This window comes from Stigmatopora nigra, chromosome 17 (genome assembly GCF_051989575.1).
Source record: "Stigmatopora nigra isolate UIUO_SnigA chromosome 17, RoL_Snig_1.1, whole genome shotgun sequence".
NCBI classification, from domain to species: domain Eukaryota; kingdom Metazoa; phylum Chordata; class Actinopteri; order Syngnathiformes; family Syngnathidae; genus Stigmatopora; species Stigmatopora nigra.
In genome coordinates, this window is record NC_135524.1 from 3,477,550 (window position 1) to 3,497,657 (window position 20,108).

Below are 20,108 nucleotides of genomic sequence, written 5' to 3' on the forward strand. Positions count from 1 at the left end.
TGTATGAGGTTGTAGGTTTAAATCTCTGCTTTGGGATTTCTGCATTAACATGAGTAATTCTAAAAGTGCTGGATGTAAAGAATAGACTATTTGATCAGAATTATAGTGTTAAATGTCATTGTCAGTTTAAGTTTAGTTAGTAGTTTATTAGTAAGATGTTGTCACTGATTTTCTCAGCCTACGGAGTGCTTTACATAAGATGTGTCGCCTATACGTTTGTACTCTTAGATTTCTGGAACTAAAAGCCAGAAATGGTCCTAAATGTTTTAACTTTGTAAGCAGACCCAGTCAATTACGTCAGTGAGCGCATGTGAAGCAAGGGGCGATATTAGGTGGCTCTTTACTGCCCTCCAGTGGTGTCAAGAACAATTTGATGCATGCCGGTTAAAAGCTACTACATTAGTTTCTCAACCATTGCCCACTTGCACCCCAGTTCCATTGAGCAAAGATATAGGTGCATATAAAATAATAATGCATGGGTCACTGTTGATTTTAATCATGTAAATAGCAGTGACAGTGCTCTGAAGTCGTTGTGCATGAGCTCAAATATGTCATTTTTAATTATAAGACAATTATATAGGACACAATGAAGGCGAATTGGAGGTGTGGCTAAATACAGCCAGTAGGTGGCGCTCGATTCGTCACCCTTTCTGTACCAAATAAGGAAATGACGTCCAGCGTTTACAGCGATGGTTGCAAATAGAAAAGTCAAGTCCTGACACCGGTACTGGAGAACGTGGGTTTGAGAAGGCAAACTAGATCCAGGGGTGGACAGAAATCAAGGTAATCTATGATGGTACAAAAAGTACTGCAGAGTAGTATTTAACATTTGAAGATCAGTCAGTTGCTTGTAAATGTACTTTAAGATTGTGCATTTAACTTGGCCAAACGATCGGTTGGATCCATGTGCATCCACTGGTAGTTATGTCGTTATTACAGTGTGTGGAAATATTGTAAAATTCAATATCCAAACACAAGCTTGGAGGTTTCAGATATCGCGAGATACTTGTTTATGTTGTGAAAAATTGTAATAAGTATCTGAGAATTTTAGATCTTGAGTTATTTTAACTCAAGATCTGCAATCATTTGGATTAAATAAGTAACTCAAAATTGTGGATTTGTCATGATGGCTATACATTATGAAATGCATTAAAGTAGTGAAGTGATACCTGTTTAAAAATATATTTTATGCTGGTTCCTGCATGAACATTGACAAAACAAACAAATCCAGCAAAGTTCTGCTGAATATGTTGTATTTATGTCCTATTTTTTCTGGTACAGACAAATATCCAATATTATTAAAAGTTGTATTATAAGAACTAAAAAGTGTAATCTAACTATTCTAACCAGAATTACCTACTTAAACTATGTGTTTATTGCCTTTCCATCAGGATGGGTGACACATCAGGAGAGACAAACTTCTACTCCAATGCCGAGGGCTATTGGAAGGATGTTCCACCTACGGTGGACGGCATGCTGGGAGGCTACGGAAGCATCTCTAGCATCGACATAAACGGTTCCAAGGCTTTCCTTCGCAAATTCCTCGGAGTAAAACACCTTTGTATTGTTTTGAACTTGCGCACAATGTACAATAATTTGCCTTCTAATGAAAATAATTACAATACATCTCTATTAACCCCCCATAAATCAATGCATCATTATCACCACAGTAGTTAAAGGGATTAATAATAGTATTATAAAAACCTGTGTGTTCTTTGTCAATGTTGCAGGATGGCGAAGGGAAGACAAGTGCAGGCATTGCTCTGGATTGCGGTGCAGGTATCGGCAGGATCTCCAAGCGTCTTCTACTTCCACTTTTCAAGACTGTGGACCTCGTAGATGTGACACAGGAATTCTTGGATAAGGCTAAGACGTACCTAGGAGAAGAAAGCAAGAGAGTGGGCAACTATTTTTGTAGTGGTCTGCAGGACTTTGTACCGGAATGCGGACGCTATGATGTCATCTGGATCCAGTGGGTTATTGGTAAGTCTACAACTGCTACTACTATTTGTTTTCTTTTGAGTTTACATGGCAATTCGTCTCTCCAGGCCACCTGACAGATGACCACCTGGTGGATTTTTTGCGCCGCTGCCAGAAAGGCTTGCGACCCAACGGCTTAATCATCATCAAAGACAATGTTTCATATGAAGGGGTGGTCCCGGACGAGGTGGACAGTAGCGTGTGTCGAGATCTAAAAATAGTCCGCAGTCTAGTGAGCAGAGCGGGCCTGAGTATTGTTTACGAAGAGCAACAAGTTAACTTCCCAAAGGAGATCTACCAAGTCCACAGTCTGGCACTCCGATAAGAAGTGTTCCTCCATCCTACATTTTGCAAAGTGCCATTTCTCAAATAGTATTTAAGAAGATGCTTCTAGCTAAGTTTGTTGTTCAGTATGTTTCGAAGTTCATTGTAGAGTGCTGCTTTCATCTCTTGTGACTGAAATATGCTGCTGGTTATATTTAATGGTCAACACAATTGATAAACAATCAGATCTATAGATATATATACATTTAAAACCTTCTTCTTTGTCTCTCTACCTACTTGGTTTGGCTCAGTTGTTCTCATCTGGGCCTGATCAGGCAGGCAGTGGCGGTCGGTCGACTTTCCCTTTCCTTTCGATCACGAATAAGATCGCCTTGTTGCTTCTTAGAAGCAAAAACGTTTGCAGTCGCTGACCAATAACATGTCTGCCTTGTATATCTGAAAGGTGGGAACACTTTTATAAATCACTGTTAAAAATGCAGGTTGTTCTGTTTGGAGGTAATGCTTTAATTAGTCATTTTTCAACAGATGATGCAAAGGTGAATAATAAAAGCAGTCTTTCCAAGTACATTTGTGTTTGCCGCTCATTATATAAAACAAATTTGAAAAACAAGGAATTGTATAACCTCAAGGGCTTGTTCCAAGAATTCCAAACTGTTTTCAATACCTACCATTGCAACCAAGGCATCCCATTCAAATAAAGCAAGGACATATATACATTAACTCTTCTCCAGCTCCACAAAATAAACAATGAGGGCTAATGTTTAAAATGCACTTTTACTACTGTTAACTTCTGTATTATTTGCTGAGTAAATTTGACCTTTCCGCTACTTGCTGCTCCATATCAAACAGTAATAGGAGGCATGTGTTACAACACAAAAATTCCAATATGCATGAAAAAAAACCTTAGTTTTTGTATTTGGATTTTGGCACGAGGTTTAAAATATTTTCCAGCTATTTTTAATTTAATGCATACCCATAGTATAGATGCTCAGTGGCTGTTACTGTGGAATAGAACACTAGTCTGAATCCAACTCATCAAGACCAGGTCTCACTCTGGAACTTTCCAGACTTCTCCATACTTGCTAGCATCTTCTCAGCATCCTCAGCAGAAAGACCACCATTCTTTTGGAACACCACTTTTAAGGCGTCGCACACACCATTTGGCATGTCTTTAGCATTCCTGTATAAATGGAACATTGTTAAGTCTTCACAAACAGTACTCATGTGACCAAAACAAAATCGAGTAAGTACTCACCCAGCAATGTAGAAGTAGGCCCCTTTATTTGCAATCAGGTTCCAAATGAGCAACGCATTTTCTCTCACACGCTGCTGCACGTAAATTTTTTCTTCCTGGAGTGACAACAAATGTATCACATTAAAAACCTCTTGTAAAAGTGGATTTAAAAACTGCTACAATAATAAAAGTGCTCACTAAAAGGAGGCTAAAGAAGTAAAAAATACACAAAAAGCTTAAGTAAAGTGTAATGGTCTAACCTGGTCCCTAGAGAAGGCTGTAAAAAGGCTCAACTGCATGGCTTTGGTCATGTCATTCCACTCCGACCTGAAGTAGAAGTCTTTAGACTCTGATCGACAGCCGAAAAACAGGACATTGGCTGTATAGTGAGAGAGGATAAAGAAAAATGGCTTTAAAAAGTCCCATTTCAATGTCATTGAGAAGTACTCAATGAAGATGGAGTACTTACCATTTTTGCCTTCAGCAATCCTCTCTTGTAAAGCTGACCTAAAGGGTGCCACACCCGTTCCAGGCCCAACCATGATCACAGGAGTGTCCGTTTCCGCGGGGAATTTGAGAGTACCCTTTTTTACCCAAAGGGGGACAAAAGCATCTCCTGCAAGATGTTGGTGAAGATAAGCAGTAGGGATAAAGGATAAATCAGGACAAGTCAGGCAACTTTAGTAATTGTTAATTGTCATTTTAAATAAAACCTTAATAATATATAATTGGTTATGTATTTTAAAATTTTGTATTCAGTATGCAAACATAATAAGCAAAAATTTAGTTTTATGTATTTATTTTAATTTTTAAAGGAAAATTACCTTTTGTCGGGTCAAGGTTAGCCAACCACGTGGAACATAATCCTCTTCGTGGTTTATAGATCTTAGTTTTGTATTTTACCACAGCTACAATGATTTGGAGCCTATGCGGGTGAGCCTGTGTGAAAGATGTAAAAAAAATTAATGCAATTATAGAAATGCAGAGTTTGGGGGAAAAAAACTGAAATAATTGATTGGATGTTTAAAAACCAGTAAAAATGTTGGCGTACCCGGAGAGAAGAGGCAATGGAAAATGAGCGAGGCTGTATCTCAGGAAAAAGATCCAGCAGGTAGTCCACTTTGAGTTGGGCTGTTGTGTGGGGAAAGTCTTTCAAGACCTGCAGAAAAAAGGCAAATTCAGAGAGTGGGGCCTATATAGGCCCATCTATTTAAAAGAGAATAGATTAAGCCATTACCTCCAATGCGGTGCGGCGAGGCCTATTGCAGTAGGCATACAGATCCTCTTGACCAGCTGCAGAGCTGAACTCCTTTAGTTTATCCAACTCCAACTCATTGGCGGAGAAGGTGGCCATCAGTTCAAAGAAAGAGCGACGAGGCACCGCAGCAATGTCAAGGTAGCGCTCCACCAGGTAATGCAACGTACAGGGGTGCCGAAGCCTGGCGGGAGCTAAGAAGGAAGCAATTTTATTTGGTCATTCTCTAGAGTAAATATGACAATATGCACTTGTTATGGCGTTTTTTAAATACAATGACATTGGTTGGCGAGCCAAATGTTGAATATTTGACTAAAATGCACAAATATTTTACATGCAAACATACCTGGAGAGCCATCTGTTGCGGTAAGAATAAATCTGGTTTCTGGATTTAATCCCAACAGATTACAGAATTCCTGAACATCTTCTGCAGCGTTGCAAGGGCGCATCATAACAACGTCACCTGCAGTGAACCTACACAAAGCATCCGTCAAAAAAGTATAAATGAGCATTGTAAAAAGAGCAAAACAAGGAAATAAAGTCAGACTCACTCGATATTGGATCCCCCGATGTCAAAGTCAATGTGTCTCACGTCTTGAAAATGCATCGGGTCAGTAACCCTCTCATTCGAAAGCACTTTAGCATGAAAAGGATTGGTCTCAGAGAGGCCAGTTTGTTGAGTAGTAATTACTTGACAGTCATTGTCAGTCTTCTCCATGACATCATCCAGGAAATTAAAAGTGTATGTCGGAGGAAGCCTGGTGAGAAAGAAGACCTCTTTCTAATATTGAAAAATATGAAAAAGACAGATTAAATTAACGATATTGGAACAAGAGGCTACTCACGGCTCATTGTCTTTCAGTGGGATTAGATCTGCAAAACGTGGGTACAAAGCAAAGACCTTTCCCCAAAATGACTTTAACCACACATCAATAACTGCATCGGGCCTGTGAGTGACATGGAGAAACATTGAGCTATTTCCATACATTATCTGAATGTAGACCACCATAATGTATGTTAAAACGTTTTTTTTGTAATTGAATTTACCCCAACTGATGCTGATCATCAGCTAGTCCAACAGGCAGTAGCATTGTGGCACCCAACTGTGCAAGACGCTTGTGGAGCTTCTTGGCCACAAAATTGAACCTAAACACAAAGGCAGGACATTCTCAGTAAAAGTGCTGATCTATGAGCACATGAAGATAATATTAAAAATCACTTACTTGGGATAGGAGGAGTCACCCAGGCCGAGTATGGCACAGTCTAGTTGACACAGAGATCCGAGTGGTAAACTTTTTCTGAAGAGGAATCTCCAGAAGACCTTTGGAGGAGTGCATGTATAAGAACCACTGTTTACTTTAAATTGTATTTTTTTAATTGATTTCCATACTTTTGCAAACACAAACATATATGTATAATAGAGTTTTGGATCCATTTTCAGCATGATCCTAATGTGCATTTTACAGGAAAATGGGATTTAAAAAATAATATAAAAAGACTCAATTCAAAATAATCTAATATATTGCCTTGTGTTAAAAACCTGTAAAATGTATACATTATTTTGACTATTGCCCCAAAAATATACAGAAATTTTGTGTTTTCCAGTAAAACTTATTGTAAAAAAAAAAAAAAACTTTTTAATTGCATTACCTTCATGTTATCGGGAGGGTCTCCTTGGCCTGTGGTTGAGCAGACAAACACTACAAGTGATGCTGAGATCAAGTTAGCCTGTTTAGGAGGAAGAACAATATAGTACATCCATAACTGATTCAAATGTACTTTTGTCCCACTTTGTGATGATGAATAAACTGATTGAATAAATCAAAACTTACAACATTGTAGTCATCCAGACTGGACACATGGACTTGGAGACGTCTTCTCAGTGCCTGCCTGGCAATCCTTTGAGCCGTGTCCTGGGCCGTCCCGGTCTGACTCCCATAGAGGATGAATAGAGCAGGACCAGCCATAGGAACTGATGGAGTAAGAATATCATTAATAATACTGGAATTAAATGGATCCATCACATCCTCACTAAACAGATTTTTGTCAATTTCAACATATTGCAATCTCAATCACAAAATCAGAAATAAAATTGTATTAAAAAATGCTGATGGCAACATGTCACTGCCTTGGCTGCACGTGTCCTTGCAATTCATATGACAATGTTATGTACTGTATATGGTTTTATGATCGGTATATAGTTGTTTGCATTAGATCGGGCCTTATGTAAAAACCAACAATTCTGTTTGGTTTTGTAATTTGCAAAACGTGCGTAGTAAGGCAAAAGGATCTGCAAAACTCCGTTCAGATGACCAAAATTGTTTGATTGTCACATGGGATGTAACAACACTGGTGATACATCAAGTAGAAAGCTAGGGAGGATATGTGAATTACACTTTACAGATCTTTACTTCTCAACTACTAGATCTTTTATTAAGAATGTAAAATACACTTACTGTTCGTTTCAGCGTCAAAAAAAGCAAGAATTGCTGCAGATCCAAAGAAATTACTGGTCAAAGTCGAATCTAGTCATGACAAACCGGTGTGTACTAACGATACCGGACCGTCACACACTACGTCACACAAGTCGCACTGTGGTTGGTCTGTGAATTGAAGTAGCGTTCAAGGTCAGAAAATGGATCGGAATTTTGGAAACTCTAAAGTGTGCTGCACTATTTCATGAATTCATAATTTTTAATTGCTTAAGCAATATTTATTCATGAATATTCCACCCAGTTGAAAATCATCACCCATACCAAATTGTGTAGTTGAGCCATCTTACTTTTTTAATTGTGATAATACTCTGATACTATGTCCATATGCATAATTTTGTTACAAGACAACATTGACATCAATATATACAATGATGACAAGAAAGTGACATATGTTTAACATTGCATTATATTTTAACATTGAATTTTATGTGTACCATATTTAAGAGCACTTGAGAGAATATAACAGTTAGTTATGGCTGCAAAAGGCTTTGGTTAGTTCATGTACATAAATGCACACACTTAGACCACAAAATATCAGAATCAAAGTGCCAAATATTGTGGTTAGTTAGTTTTTTTTAAATGAGAAAAGCTTCTCATTTTAATATTTTTTTGCTTATATATTTATAGTTGTATGTGCAAGAGGTCATCAATAATGGCTTCTGTCCATTAAGTTCATATCAATAAGGTTGTTAAGAGGTTATATGTATTGTTAAACAACTAATAATATATTTTCAGAAAAAGGCACATCTAGTATCTGTTGATGTGTACAAACATAAAAAGAAATCATTTATGAGCAACTACACAAATTATACAAACAACAAGCTAAAAATACTGCACACTATTTGCATGATGAAGTTTTTTCTTTTTAAAGTAAAGGGGCTCAGCATTTCATTTCATTTCTACTCAAAGCATTGCTATACATGAGCTCACAGCAGCATTGTCAACATGCACATTTTCTTAAAAAGTTCCAAAGCCAGAGTTGCTTTTAGCTCATGTAAAGCCGTACACGCTGTGATAGGGCACCTTGGCATAGTGGGCACTTAATTAGGGCATCACTACAAACCTGACAACAGCAAACATGGCCACATGGTAGGAAGATGACTTGAGCCTGGAGAGAAGAAGATAAAAAAAAAAAATTATTAGACAACACGTGTAAAAGAATTGTTGAGACCATAAAACTTGTTTTTTTTTTTGTTTACCACTGTCTCCATGCAGACCACACACTCGGAGCTTCCGATTCCCTCAACCGGGCTCGGTGCCGAGGGCGTAATGGGGGTACCGGGAGTACTAAGTGGCGGACTTGGGGTCGAGATGCCGGAAATTGCGGGAAAGAAGTAACTGGGTGGCTCTGGAGCTGGAATGTCTCTAGTCTGCTCCAGCCCTTTACAAGCACCTAAAAAAGGAGAATAGGTTCAATGAAATGTTATGTACATTCCAAAACTAATATTCAAACTCAACAATAAGTACAGTTTTCCATTAAAATTACAATTACAAAAATGTAGAATTTATCAGACATTATCATGTGTGCAAGCGTTACCTTCAGGCTTGCGTTCTTGAGCCCAATTCAGGAGAGCTGTTTGGATGCCAACTTCGGTAATGCCAAGCTGCAAAAAAGAAGAAAAAAACATGTAGAAAATTATGAGCCAAGACCCCATACTAGTTTCCAAATTCCCCACCAACATAAAATAAATAACACAAACGCTCCAAATTGACAGCATTAGTAATAAATGGAACAAAATACTTGCATCATAGACTGAAAAAAATACTTCTGGAGCACACGTATGTTGAAAGTATGGTGTAAATTAACCCACATATTAAAGAGAAATACAAACACATTTCCTAATAGTATTGTATACGGACCTTCTTTAGATCCGAAGCATTCATGTGGCAAAGAGCCTCGGTATTCACACGATGGTGAGCCATGATGGGCAAGTAATGCTGAGCTGACAGTTTGCACAGCAGATTAACTAACTCTTTTTCCACACCGGCTTCCTGTGATGGACCCACATTAATAAAGTTAATTTTTCAGACGCTTCAGTGAGTCAGGTGTATTCACAGTAACACAGTACCTGCATACGCAATGACAACGGCTTGGCATCCAGCAGTCTCTGGTACTGGATCATCCAGTAATTCTGCTGGGTGGACTCTGACTTCAGTTCCATCTCAGCCTAGAAATACCAAAGTGATTTTTAGCCTGGTTATGAAATGAAAACGATTTAAGATGAATGTTCTCACCAGAACTTGCTGCAGTTCTTGTTCTCGCTGGTGCTTCTGTTTCAGCAGTTGCTGTAACAAATCACTGAGGGCCGTGCGCTGGGCCACGAGCAATTCCTGCTTGAGCGCACGCAAAAAACACAAAAACCAAAAAGGATAAGGATGAAAATGTGATTTTCCTATTACAAATGTCACAAAAATTGTGATTAAATCTTTCAGTGTTTTTAGCATTTTTTTTCAACCTAATCCTAACCCTCATCAAGGAAAATTCAATGTTGCACATTTAACCTTTTATATTAATTAGTGATATGAGATTTAAAAAAAAGAAGCAAATTATAACAAAATAATGCAGTAGGGGGGAAAAAGTCAATGAGTGTAGGCAAATGAAAAAGAGCGGTGACACCTACCTGAAGGTTCTCGACGTCCAAATTGCGTCTTTTAACTTCCAGTTTGGTCAGCTGCATTAATTCAGCCTCAATAAGCTTGATCTGGAAGAGTGGAAAAAGCAATGTGAAGCGAGCAGGGAGAAGCAGCATGCTGCAGATGGCAAATGTAAAAATGAACAACCATGATGACTTTATGAAATGATTCATACAGGGTTAGTATATATCTTCAATATCATATACTAGTCTACTTTAGGTACTGTCCGGGTTGGGAGGTGGGTCAATTTGCATATTCTTGACCAAGGAGCACACTAAAATGTTGGCAGCCTATCCAGCCAATGGCGGAATACGATTACAGAAAAAGTGCGTATATTTTGTAGTTAATTTGGTCATTTGAGTATCTTATTACATGGCCATTAAAGGCTGTGGCCACATCCTTCTTTGCGAGCTAAAAAGTCCACCCATAAGCATCTCTAAATACAAACCTGGTTGCGGATGTAACCATGGACCGAATCTTTCTGTAACTGCAGGGCTTGAAATGCGGCTTTTTGCATTTCCTCCTAAAGAGTTCAAATAAAAAGAGTGGTTATACATGTTATTTTCATTCTCAAATAAATTCAATCTGATACATACCTCCTGTAAAATTTGAGCAATGGCTTTTGATTTGTCCAAAACTTGGATGGAGAGCATCTTATCAAACTTCCTCTCCAAATTCTCCATACTGTTGTAAAATATCCAAAAATGACCATATAACCATTGTAAGACGTGTGGTCAATTAGAAGAAACATTTGTGTGAATTTTAAACCTTCTGGAGGCCTCAGACACCAAACTCTTTCTCCGATAGTCGCTGGCTTCTTGGAGGAGGCTCACAGCACAGCTATCAGAAAGCATCTTCTGCATAGCCGCTACAAATGAATTTAACAGCAAATAAAAATAAGAACAACTAAATTGCAATATTGCCAAAAAGAGAATTCATATATAGAGACATACCCGCTACTTCTCTCTTCCTCAGAGAATCCGCTTCTTCTTGTGTAATGGCAGTTAAATGCTCCATACGGATCCTGTCAGAAAAAGAAAATAGTTGAAATATATCCCTTGGTTTTATTCAAAGAGCCAACGATATGGAGTAAAATATGAATAAAGTATAGAAAGTATAAGTTGCGAATCCCCCATCCTCAACTCACCTATCTTCTTCCATGGCTTGGAGAAACTCAGCACTTTTTTTCTGTCTGCAGAGATGGAAACATAATACGTATAGTTTATGTAATACTTCTGTGATACACATTTACAAAGCCTTCGTGTACTACCTGTTGTTATCTAAGAGCATGTTAGTGATGCGACTGCTGATGTTGTCTTCAGCTTGCCTCACTTTGTCCAACAAAAGTGATCTCTCAGACTCCTGGGCACGTTGCTGTATGGTGACACCTAGCTCAAGGCGTTCTTGCTCCTTTAACATAAGTGCAAAGAAGAGGTATTTAGAGAATCCAAGTGAGGGAAAAATAAGACACATTGCCCTCCGTAAAATAACATACCAGGCGAACTGAGTTGAGGATATCTACTTTATGAGAGGTCTTCATGAGTAGGAGCTGAGTGTGCTCATTTAGTTTCTCCTCTCGGTGTCGCTCGAAGTCCAGTTTTTCCTGCTGTTTTTTAATCTGAAAAAAAGGATGACAAAAAGTTTTTTGCTAATACATCATTACGCCTACTAATTCCTGGCTGAGCTTTTGTTGTGCTTTGTTTTCAAAATTGAGTCTAGTAAAAGCAGGGTCGTCTTATAATCGGGCCAAAACAATACTATAAAACAGTCTATTCAGTTGTACTTCAATGAACATGAAATCTTAAAAAGAAAAATATGTGTAAAAAGATATACCTTCCTCTTCTCATATTCACTGAATTTATTCTGCAACAAAAAATGAGGGACCAAGGTCAACATCAAACATCTAAATTGTTTCATTAGAGTGTACTAAAGAGTACTACACTATGTATTGTGATATACCTGCCATGCATCTTCTAGAGCATCCACACAGTCTTGTTGACCACTGTCACTTTCTAGCACAGGTAGAAGGTACTGGGATGGAGGACAATACTCCTCTCCCAACTCTGCAGGTCAAAAAACTGTTATTGCATTATGTACTCCCTTTGTTATCTTAGTGCCAAGTAGTAAAAGAAAAATACACCCATGCATACATCACAAAATTGAAAGTACAACCTCACCAGAACATAAGAAGTGCTGGATGCCTGCCGTCCCTCCCATGCACACAGACGCGGGAGGATAAGTCATTGTGGCTGCATCTAGTATTAAGTTCTGTCAAAGTGCATGTTCACACACATACATATTTGCTGTAAGAACATGTTGAGTGATTTGCTATTGTGTGAAATGAATTTTATTGCCGAAAACATACCTCTAGTGTACGGATGTAAGCAAAATTTTTGGGGATCTGAATTATGAGGTTGTCGCTCATGTCCAGGGTACGTAAACTGGACAGAGAGCTAATTGTTGAAGGTAATTCACTGAGACAGTTGCCTAAAAAAATGAGGAAATTTCTCGGTAAATATAAAGTGACACTGGCAGACAGTATAGTAAGAATCTGACCTTTCAAATTGAGTGTCTGTAGCAGCCGTAGATCTCCAATTGATTCTGGGATGACTTTTAAACGATTCTTCTCCACGTTCAAAATCTGAAAAGGAGTGACACGAATTTAATACCTAAGTAATATCACATTTCAAGAGTTCAGTTAAACTTTACCTGCAAAGATGACAGCTTCCCTATGTCATCAGGAAGTGAATTGAGTTTGTTATCATGTAAATCCAAGACCTATAGTGGATAAAATAAACAACATTCCATTGGTTAATTTTCAGCTAAATGCGTTACTGTGTTGGTCAGTTGCAGTTATTTTGTGTGGTATTTTTTTAGTTAAAAGATAACTTTTATATTTGTGTGACTTTACCTTTAGAGTGCCTAGAAAAGTGATGTCAATTCCTTTGGGAAGCAGTGACTTGAGCTCATTGTTGTGCACAAGAAATACCTGTAGAAGCACAACACAAAAAAATGTCTTGCCTGCTCTAACCATTAGTTGAATGGAGTGTATACCATTAGCTCTGTATTATCTTACCTTCTTCTGGAGAACTTTGCAAAGTGAAAAAGCCCCCGGTGGAACCTGTATAAGGGTAAAATTGAATATTCAATGTTCTCCTTTGATTAATACCAGTCAACAGAAATTGAGCAGTATTGTATGTGTATATATAGTATCAGATATAACTGTTATCAGTTATAAGTGTTCAAATTCTAACCTCTGACAGCTCGCAAGATGAGATGTCCAGAATGTCATCAGCACCTGCTTCCTTAGACTGTAGAATAGTAGTTAGTTACTTTTCATAGATTTCAACACGTTTTTTCTATGTAACAACTAATGTGTAAACAAATCACACTAACATGAAGCTAAATGAATGACAAGACTATTCTCAATGATGAATTGTTTTGAGAGAGTGTAATTTGCTGTAATGAGCACTTGTTTTACCCGACACAGCTGATATTCAAGTCTCTTCTGCGAATCATCGCTGGGTTTCTTCTTTCTGAAGAACAGAGGCATCTTATATCCTGTCAGTCCGGCTGTCAGTCAGGCCTACTGGGTTTCACTTTAGTCACTCCACTTCAACAAGAGCCACTTGAAAGACTGGCACACCAGTTGGAAACCACTCAAGGCGCACTTGCTGAACGCTAAAAGGTAAAAACAATGGACATTACTTTAAAAAAAAACAGATTGTGCTATTGAATAATAACAATAATACATCAGTTATATTGATCATCACGCATCCATTTCTACATGGATGGTCTTTTGTTTGCCTTAAAATAAATAATGACAACGTTACATTTTAGCTTTTCCTTACATAATGTTGCTGCTGAATTAATTAGATAATGGAAGGGTGTGTCCGATGTGTACACAGTAGACGACCCAAGAACATATGCAGACGCAGAATTAACAGCATCATGCGTTCGCTATGTTGGAATGTTATTCTAATATATTTGGACAATTCGGATAAATCGCATGAATTGAAATAGGTTTAAATCATTTCGATCGGCCATACCTTATCCGATGCACACTGCTTTAATGTATTTATAAGGTCAGAGCGTTTCCATCGGTGATGTGGGCGGGTCATTTCCCAATTGTGACGCGAATTCCCGTTGTTTCTGAGTGTAAATAATTGAAAAACAAACTATGCAGATTCAAAAAGAATGTTTTCTCTCATTTTGCTTGATTGCTTAAGATCAGAAATAGCCATAATGACAGCTTTACCTTATCATTGTACAGATAACATCTAAGTATTACGATCAACAAACAAAGAGGAAATGTAGATTGTTGTCTGCATAGATTGATGAAGTACATAGTCTTTTAGGGATTTGTGTATTGTATTTTAAAAATAGAACATTTAGTTTTGGACAGAATCTCCGCCAGTCAATGTAACGACGCAAAATCTGTTTTAACCACCGTTTTTTGGAAACAAAAGAAGACTCACCTACTTCCCCAAATCAAATAAATACATGATTCCAGTTAAAAACACCGATCTTACGAGTGCCTATGTATATCCCTCTCTGGTCTTTTCCGAATGATGGACGAGTCTGTCAAAACATAGGGGCCTTCTACTTCTTTTAGAATTTACGAAGGTCTCAATTCAGTAGTGCACATTACTGCTACCTGCTGGTCGGAATAGTGAACAACAGACGCACCTCCGACAAAGGTGCGTGTGGTACCCTGTATTTTAGGATTTGAAGGTTTGAAATGGCTTTCTTCATATTGTATATGTTTGCTATCTTGGGGAACAGTTCCCAAATATTACTAAAAGTAGTACTAGCTCACTGCATGCGAAAGTATACTGGAAATTTCAGGATGGTTATATAGTATATTCAATTTTAGTTCCGTTTTTTAGCAGTATTTTCTGAATCTTACGCTCCATAACTGAAGAAATCAGTCTGTAGTCCGCTGTCAATTTTGTCCACAAGAGGTCACCCTCCACTTCCCTAAACCAAATTGGGTATTTTTTAACTCTATAACCAATGAATGATGTATGCGTGATCATTCTAGTATTCAAAACAACATCATATTTCTCACTCTATAACCAATGAATGATGTATGCGTGATCATTCTAGTATTCAAAACAACATCATATTTCTCAACGTAATTGTCATTGGCAGCCAAAGCTGAGTTAACTACATCATTTAATTTAAAGGCCAGAAACTTGTGGTTTCAAGTTAGCCATAAACAGAACAAATTTTCAATAATGTTTGCTTGGCTGTTAAGAAATGAAGTTATTTCATTCCGGCTGACAATGTTACACCGTTATTGATCTCCGTGTCCAATCATGGACTGTGAAAAAGAGCGTAATAATGTAAAGCCACGCCCCCTTAAACGGAGGTGGCTGCGGGTGTAAGCGTTGACTTATTTAACAACAGAGCGCAAGACTTGAGGGCAGCTTTGCTGTCAAAGCGGAGAATGCAAACAGATTTTTAAACAAAAGTGCAAGTGACTTGATGTTACCTCAGCTGTTTTTTCACTGTCCAAGGGGAGCTATTTCTGTTGTCTTTTAGGACTCTCATTGCAAGTGGATTGGAAAAAACTGCAAGGTAGAAGAGAACAGAAGCGTCAATTTCACCTATATCTTTCTTGGGGCAAGTGATGTAAGTTCAATGATTATATTTATCTTTTTTTGAATCATTTTATGGGAAAAGTAATGTAAGTTCCAAAAACAATTAAAAAAATACAAATTAACAATATTGGTATGATTGGGCACTATAATAAACATTGTATTTACTAGTACTGCGATAATAAAGTAAATGTAGTAACCAGCAGGGGATGCTGTGGAAATGTAAACACCAGTGTGCAAAGTGCACCTGGTCAGCAACATTTTTGATTGATTTATTCCTAAATATAAAGGCATTTTTTTGGGAACTCAATGTAAAGTTTTTAAAAAGTCCTGTTTTGTATGTTTTTCTTGAATTTTAACCAATCTGTCATTCTATACTACTAAATAATGATGCCACTTATGCTTAGTTGTCAATATTTCTCAACATATGTCCTTGACCTTCCTGCAATTAATTCATTTATTTGCTGATGTGTTTTCTATTGCAACGATCTACGTGGTTCACAGCTAAATGTGAAGTGGTTAGGGTGGCTATGTTAGTATAAAAGTACTTTGGCAAGGAAACAGTTGACCCTTGTTACCTCATTTAAAAAAATAATTCAAACTTGCAATTATTTTTTTTTTGTGTTGCTTGTTGGTGCTAATTAAGAAAAGATCATTATGAGGAAGGAAAGTTGCTGATGGAGCACCAACTATACATCACACTTTGGAGTCAGTGGAATGTAAAAGCAATGTTAATCAAGGATAACCATAAAAGTCAAATTGGGTTTTCAACAGAATTGATTATTAATGACATGGAACTTGAGTAAATAGAAATGTGTGATGTGTAAATGGTGAAGTGTATCACATTTTACACTTTATATTATTATATTATTTTAGATATTTAATTCTGATGTGGACCCAAACTGTTTTTAAATACTGTCAAAAGTCCCAATTTTTTTCTTATCAAAAATGGTTCTCGTCAATGTGCCTGAAAATTATGACTTTTATTTTATATATTTATTTGCTGTGTCTGTGAGTTAAAGTATAACCTGCTACTCACCAGCGTTCCAAGGCATGAATTTCATCATTTCTGATTCAGCACTCTACATTTCTCTTGTCCTCTAGTTGTGATGGTGAACAGCAGGGTAGAGGCGCCCACAGTGGCCGTGATGGGTGGGACGGCAGGTCGGCTATGCGCAGGCTGCGGAGGTCGAATTTCAGACCGCTTCTTGCTCTTCTCCATGGAGCAGTACTGGCACACGCATTGCCTCAAGTGCTCCTGCTGCCATGCTCAGCTGGGCGAGTACAGCAGCACCTGCTACAGCAAAGGAGGCATGATACTCTGCAAGAACGACTACATCAGGTACAAACTTTTACAGAGTATTCTTTGCCAAGTTTTATGATTGGACACCACTAATTTGATCACAGTTGCTGTTACAGGAGAGTAACATTAGTTGTGAAATTGGTTATTTTTAGCTGAGATAGGCTCCAGCACCCCCGCGACCCTCATGAGGATTAGCAGTTCGGAAAATGAGTGGATTATTTTCAACTGAATTCTTTAGATTTTTAAATATATGGCATAAAATACTTGTATTGAATTGAATACAGATGTAACATATTCTCTATTGGGTTTTGATCTAAAAATGCACTGTCTATTGTATTGAATACAGCTTTAACATATTCTCTATTGGGTTTTGATCTAAAAAATGCACTGTATCAGGTTTGTTGTGCAAATTGCAAATAACTGTGACTATTAACGGGAATGCTAATAGCACATATATTGAGACGTACCAGGCATGGTCCGTTAACTCTATTTCTCTCTTTTAAGAATCTACATAATAGACAGCTTTTAATGTTATGTTTTATTTGCGCTTTTTTTTCAGGCTGTTTGGACACAGTGGAGCTTGCAGTGCATGTGGACAGTCAATTCCCGCTAGTGAGATGGTTATGCGGACACAAGGGAATGTTTACCACTTGAAGGTGAGTGTGGTTATGTTACTGATTATGTCAATGTTTGGAATATTGGATCTCGCTAAAGGATTAACTGGTCTTTCATGTGTCAGTGTTTCATTTGCGCAACCTGTCGGAACCGCCTGGTGCCCGGTGATCGCTTTCATTACATCAACGGAACCATCTTCTGTGAACATGATCGGCCGGGAGGTGGGCTACTTGGTGGGCATTCAACTCAAATGCAAGCTAATGGCATCCTGACCGACCAGAAGGTGAGACTTAAGATCAAGATTCAAGTAATCCTTTAACATCAAATCTAAGACATTATTACTCAAACAAAATACGAATACAAGAAAGAATAATGTGTATTTGATGCATTTCAAGTGGGAATAATAACATTAAGCATTATATAATATTGAGAAAACCTTTGTGTAAATACAGTTATTTTTGTAATGGGCCTCATTTTGCATTTTTTTTTTAGGTCTGCTGAGAAATAAGATGGGAAAACATGACTGTCTTTCTTATCCGTCCCCTTCTACAGTTTCCTCTAGTCAGGCCAGCTTTAGTCATGCTTTTAATGACAAATTAAAAGTTACTTCCTTTATTTTAAGGGAGGATTGTGGGTCTTTTATGAACTGTGGCAATAATATTGTGAAGATCAAGCATTGGCTGTAAGGATGGAATCAGGCATTGACATTTCCTTGCAGTGATACCAATGAAAAGTAGGATGGCTTTTGCCAAAACTTCCACAGAGTGGATATTAAATCTGGAGGTAACACGGTAACATTGCTACAATCGGACTAACTTTACTCATACAAAATGTATGAAATTTGTGTGAGTTTTAAGGTATACTTTGTTTGTTTTTCGCCCCACATGTGTTGTAATAGAAGCATTAAAATACCATTCTGTATTTTCTATTTGCAAGTGTACAGCTTAAAAAGTGGCAAAAGTGTTGGTTCTTTTTTATAACTGCATTCATATGCAGTTTTTTTTATATTTATTTGTGTTGTATGCGTAATATTCAAGTTGGTTTATTTCTCTTGCACATAATAGCACTACAATTCATGGAGTACATTCTGAAAGAAATTAGCGTTTATTTGTTTATGAAATTTTAAACTGCTCAAAGGATGAGCACCTTGCACTTAAACCTTGCTACTAGAAGTTGTATGTTAACTAGTATTGGATTTCGAACCCTTCTTTGTAACATACTATGAATTCAACTAAATATTGGCTTTGCAAAAACTGTCTTTTACAGTATGAACATTGAATTTGAATATCCATTTAAAACCATTGCACATCAGCTTGTTCATTTTACATAATCAACCTGGCAAGCTAATAGCCTTACCCTGGCATCTTAATTGTGCAATACTTTTAAAGCTGATTTGCTGTAATAAAAAGACATTTGTTGACATTTACTTTCCTCTGATTCCTGTGCATCATGTAATAAAACCCACAATGAAGTTGGTGGTATAAAGTTATCCTACAGTTGAACATATGCAAAAACTCAGTTTGAAATTTCACATTTTGTCCAACTCTAAGTCTGTAAAATGTGATGCTCCGCAGACTAACCCCAACAAGTCAAGCACGGCATGTGAATGCGAATTGCAGTTTGTGCGACCCAATGGAGCTCTCTGTTATTCACGGTAGAAAAGGTTTTTGGGCATTCAAAGGGAAGAGCAAGTGCATTTGTGATATGTTAATTCATAAAAGCAGCATCAGGTATAGTTTGGATGACATTCGAACTCTAGACTTTTTAAAAGTAGAGTAACGAAGTTCTTTTGTTTCTCAAACAAGCAAGGTTGATTACCCACAGGAATGGGATTTCAGACTTGTGATCTTAGTCTATTACAGAAACAATTAAAGGGGGATGCACCAGAGGCCTTGGTAGACTTGTGATGTACTCCTGTGTTGCAGCCTAATGAGGCCTAATTAAAAGGGCAGGGGCTTTGCTTTGGGCACCAGTTTGTGAGCTCCAAAGCTGATTGCAGGACGAAGGAAGAAGATGATGTCTTTGCACTCCCACTTTATCACAACAAATACAGCATGGTCTGGCTAGTATGGTGTCTGTGAGAAATTTAAGAGTTGAAATTCTCAGGTATTAGTGTCTCGTCAAATTTTCTTTTGCAGAGAAAGATTTACTGCAAACTGAGCAAGTAACTGGTTTCTCTCCATGCAGAATATGGTAGTGTAACTACTATTAAATGTCTTTGTATTCTGATCATGTTTTGTTTGGCAAACTGAGCAGCTAAACTGTTTCTCTCCTGTATGTGTTCTCATATCTATTGCCAAAGTTCCTTTATAAGGCAATTATTGCTGAAAACAAAAGAGATTTGTCATCATTTCAATTCATTTAAGAGTGAAAGTAGGTTAAGTGCCACATTGGTTAACGAAATACAGACTACTTCAAAGAAGACACTCTTCATCAGTAGTAATCATCTTATCGAATATATAATGTACAAAGTATATGCCGCGTCAGAGAGAATCAGCAGCTCTGCAAAATGGATCTGATGTTATAAGCAATTAAGAAAGGTATTTGAGGTTGGGAATTCTTTGTGGTTGAGGAGGTGTAGTCGATATTTCATCCAATCAGAGTAGTTTGAATAATTAAACTGATCAACTTAATTAGCTTAATTAAGTTGATTTGACGACGGATCACTGCCATATGGTGCCGGGAAACAAAAAGAGAGGGGAAC

General features: G+C 37.6%; 4 protein-coding genes across 6 annotated transcripts; 2 read left to right on the plus strand and 2 right to left on the minus strand.

The window, feature by feature from the left end:
- Positions 1-623: 623 nt before the first annotated feature.
- On the plus strand, positions 624-2,830 carry ntmt1 (N-terminal Xaa-Pro-Lys N-methyltransferase 1). The gene is made up of 4 exons (XM_077736909.1): positions 624-783; positions 1,392-1,548; positions 1,731-1,983; positions 2,049-2,830. Exons 2-4 carry the CDS (start codon positions 1,393-1,395, stop codon positions 2,303-2,305), a joined length of 666 nt encoding a protein of 221 aa, XP_077593035.1. The 5' UTR covers positions 624-783; position 1,392; the 3' UTR covers positions 2,306-2,830.
- On the minus strand, positions 2,579-7,325 carry ndor1 (NADPH dependent diflavin oxidoreductase 1). Of its 2 annotated transcripts, XR_013329352.1 has the most exons (16): positions 7,211-7,325; positions 6,587-6,726; positions 6,405-6,482; positions 5,978-6,075; positions 5,802-5,900; positions 5,600-5,701; positions 5,306-5,512; positions 5,101-5,228; positions 4,737-4,948; positions 4,551-4,658; positions 4,324-4,438; positions 3,969-4,115; positions 3,760-3,878; positions 3,521-3,615; positions 3,239-3,445; positions 2,579-2,700 (listed from the first exon to the last, which is right to left on the minus strand). XR_013329352.1 is itself a non-coding variant. In XM_077736906.1 (15 exons), exons 2-15 carry the CDS (start codon positions 6,719-6,721, stop codon positions 3,301-3,303), a joined length of 1,788 nt encoding a protein of 595 aa, XP_077593032.1. In that variant the 5' UTR covers positions 6,722-6,726; positions 7,211-7,325; the 3' UTR covers positions 2,752-3,300. The 2 variants fall into 2 exon arrangements, 1 of the variants encoding a protein (XP_077593032.1); XM_077736906.1 differs by lacking the exon at positions 2,579-2,700 and having other exon boundaries at positions 2,752-3,445.
- A 626-nt stretch (positions 7,326-7,951) lies between these two features.
- Positions 7,952-14,492, minus strand: lrsam1 (leucine rich repeat and sterile alpha motif containing 1). 2 transcript variants are annotated; one of them, XM_077738025.1, is made up of 26 exons: positions 14,362-14,480; positions 13,933-14,035; positions 13,365-13,564; positions 13,138-13,194; positions 12,960-13,004; positions 12,795-12,872; positions 12,593-12,661; positions 12,440-12,524; positions 12,249-12,370; positions 12,061-12,151; positions 11,843-11,946; positions 11,717-11,746; positions 11,379-11,501; positions 11,154-11,293; positions 11,031-11,075; positions 10,837-10,907; positions 10,652-10,751; positions 10,480-10,567; positions 10,332-10,406; positions 9,871-9,951; positions 9,485-9,580; positions 9,319-9,417; positions 9,110-9,241; positions 8,787-8,853; positions 8,449-8,642; positions 7,952-8,357 (listed from the first exon to the last, which is right to left on the minus strand). In XM_077738025.1, the coding sequence occupies exons 3-26, from the start codon at positions 13,434-13,436 to the stop codon at positions 8,235-8,237; spliced, it is 2,187 nt and encodes a 728-aa protein (XP_077594151.1). In that variant the 5' UTR covers positions 13,437-13,564; positions 13,933-14,035; positions 14,362-14,480; the 3' UTR covers positions 7,952-8,234. The 2 variants fall into 2 exon arrangements, with proteins under 2 accessions (XP_077594151.1, XP_077594150.1); XM_077738024.1 differs by lacking the exon at positions 13,933-14,035 and having other exon boundaries at positions 14,362-14,492.
- An 813-nt stretch (positions 14,493-15,305) lies between these two features.
- Positions 15,306-18,589, plus strand: lmo4a (LIM domain only 4a). Its single transcript, XM_077737414.1, has 5 exons — positions 15,306-15,520; positions 16,591-16,828; positions 17,349-17,445; positions 17,529-17,687; positions 17,897-18,589. The coding sequence occupies exons 2-5, from the start codon at positions 16,596-16,598 to the stop codon at positions 17,903-17,905; spliced, it is 498 nt and encodes a 165-aa protein (XP_077593540.1). The 5' UTR covers positions 15,306-15,520; positions 16,591-16,595; the 3' UTR covers positions 17,906-18,589.
- Positions 18,590-20,108: the final 1,519 nt, after the last annotated feature.

Coding starts and splice junctions, on each gene's coding strand:
- ndor1 (XM_077736906.1), bottom strand. CDS start 6,721: ATGGCTGGTCCTGCTCTATTCATCCTCTATGGGAGTCAGACCGGGACG. Junction 5,513..5,599: donor CCACTGAAAGACAATGAGCC/GTGAGTAGCCTC, acceptor CTTTCTCACCAG/GCTTCCTCCGACATACACTT. Junction 4,439..4,550: donor CCATTGCCTCTTCTCTCCGG/GTACGCCAACAT, acceptor TCTTTCACACAG/GCTCACCCGCATAGGCTCCA.
- ntmt1 (XM_077736909.1), top strand. CDS start 1,393: ATGGGTGACACATCAGGAGAGACAAACTTCTACTCCAATGCCGAGGGC. Junction 1,549..1,730: donor TCCTTCGCAAATTCCTCGGA/GTAAAACACCTT, acceptor TCAATGTTGCAG/GATGGCGAAGGGAAGACAAG. Junction 1,984..2,048: donor CTGGATCCAGTGGGTTATTG/GTAAGTCTACAA, acceptor TCGTCTCTCCAG/GCCACCTGACAGATGACCAC.
- lrsam1 (XM_077738024.1), bottom strand. CDS start 13,436: ATGCCTCTGTTCTTCAGAAAGAAGAAACCCAGCGATGATTCGCAGAAG. Junction 11,947..12,060: donor CCAGCACTTCTTATGTTCTG/GTGAGGTTGTAC, acceptor TTTGACCTGCAG/AGTTGGGAGAGGAGTATTGT. Junction 8,854..9,109: donor ATGCTTCGGATCTAAAGAAG/GTCCGTATACAA, acceptor TCTTTTTTGCAG/CTTGGCATTACCGAAGTTGG.
- lmo4a (XM_077737414.1), top strand. CDS start 16,596: ATGGTGAACAGCAGGGTAGAGGCGCCCACAGTGGCCGTGATGGGTGGG. Junction 16,829..17,348: donor TGCAAGAACGACTACATCAG/GTACAAACTTTT, acceptor CTTTTTTTTCAG/GCTGTTTGGACACAGTGGAG. Junction 17,446..17,528: donor GGAATGTTTACCACTTGAAG/GTGAGTGTGGTT, acceptor TTCATGTGTCAG/TGTTTCATTTGCGCAACCTG.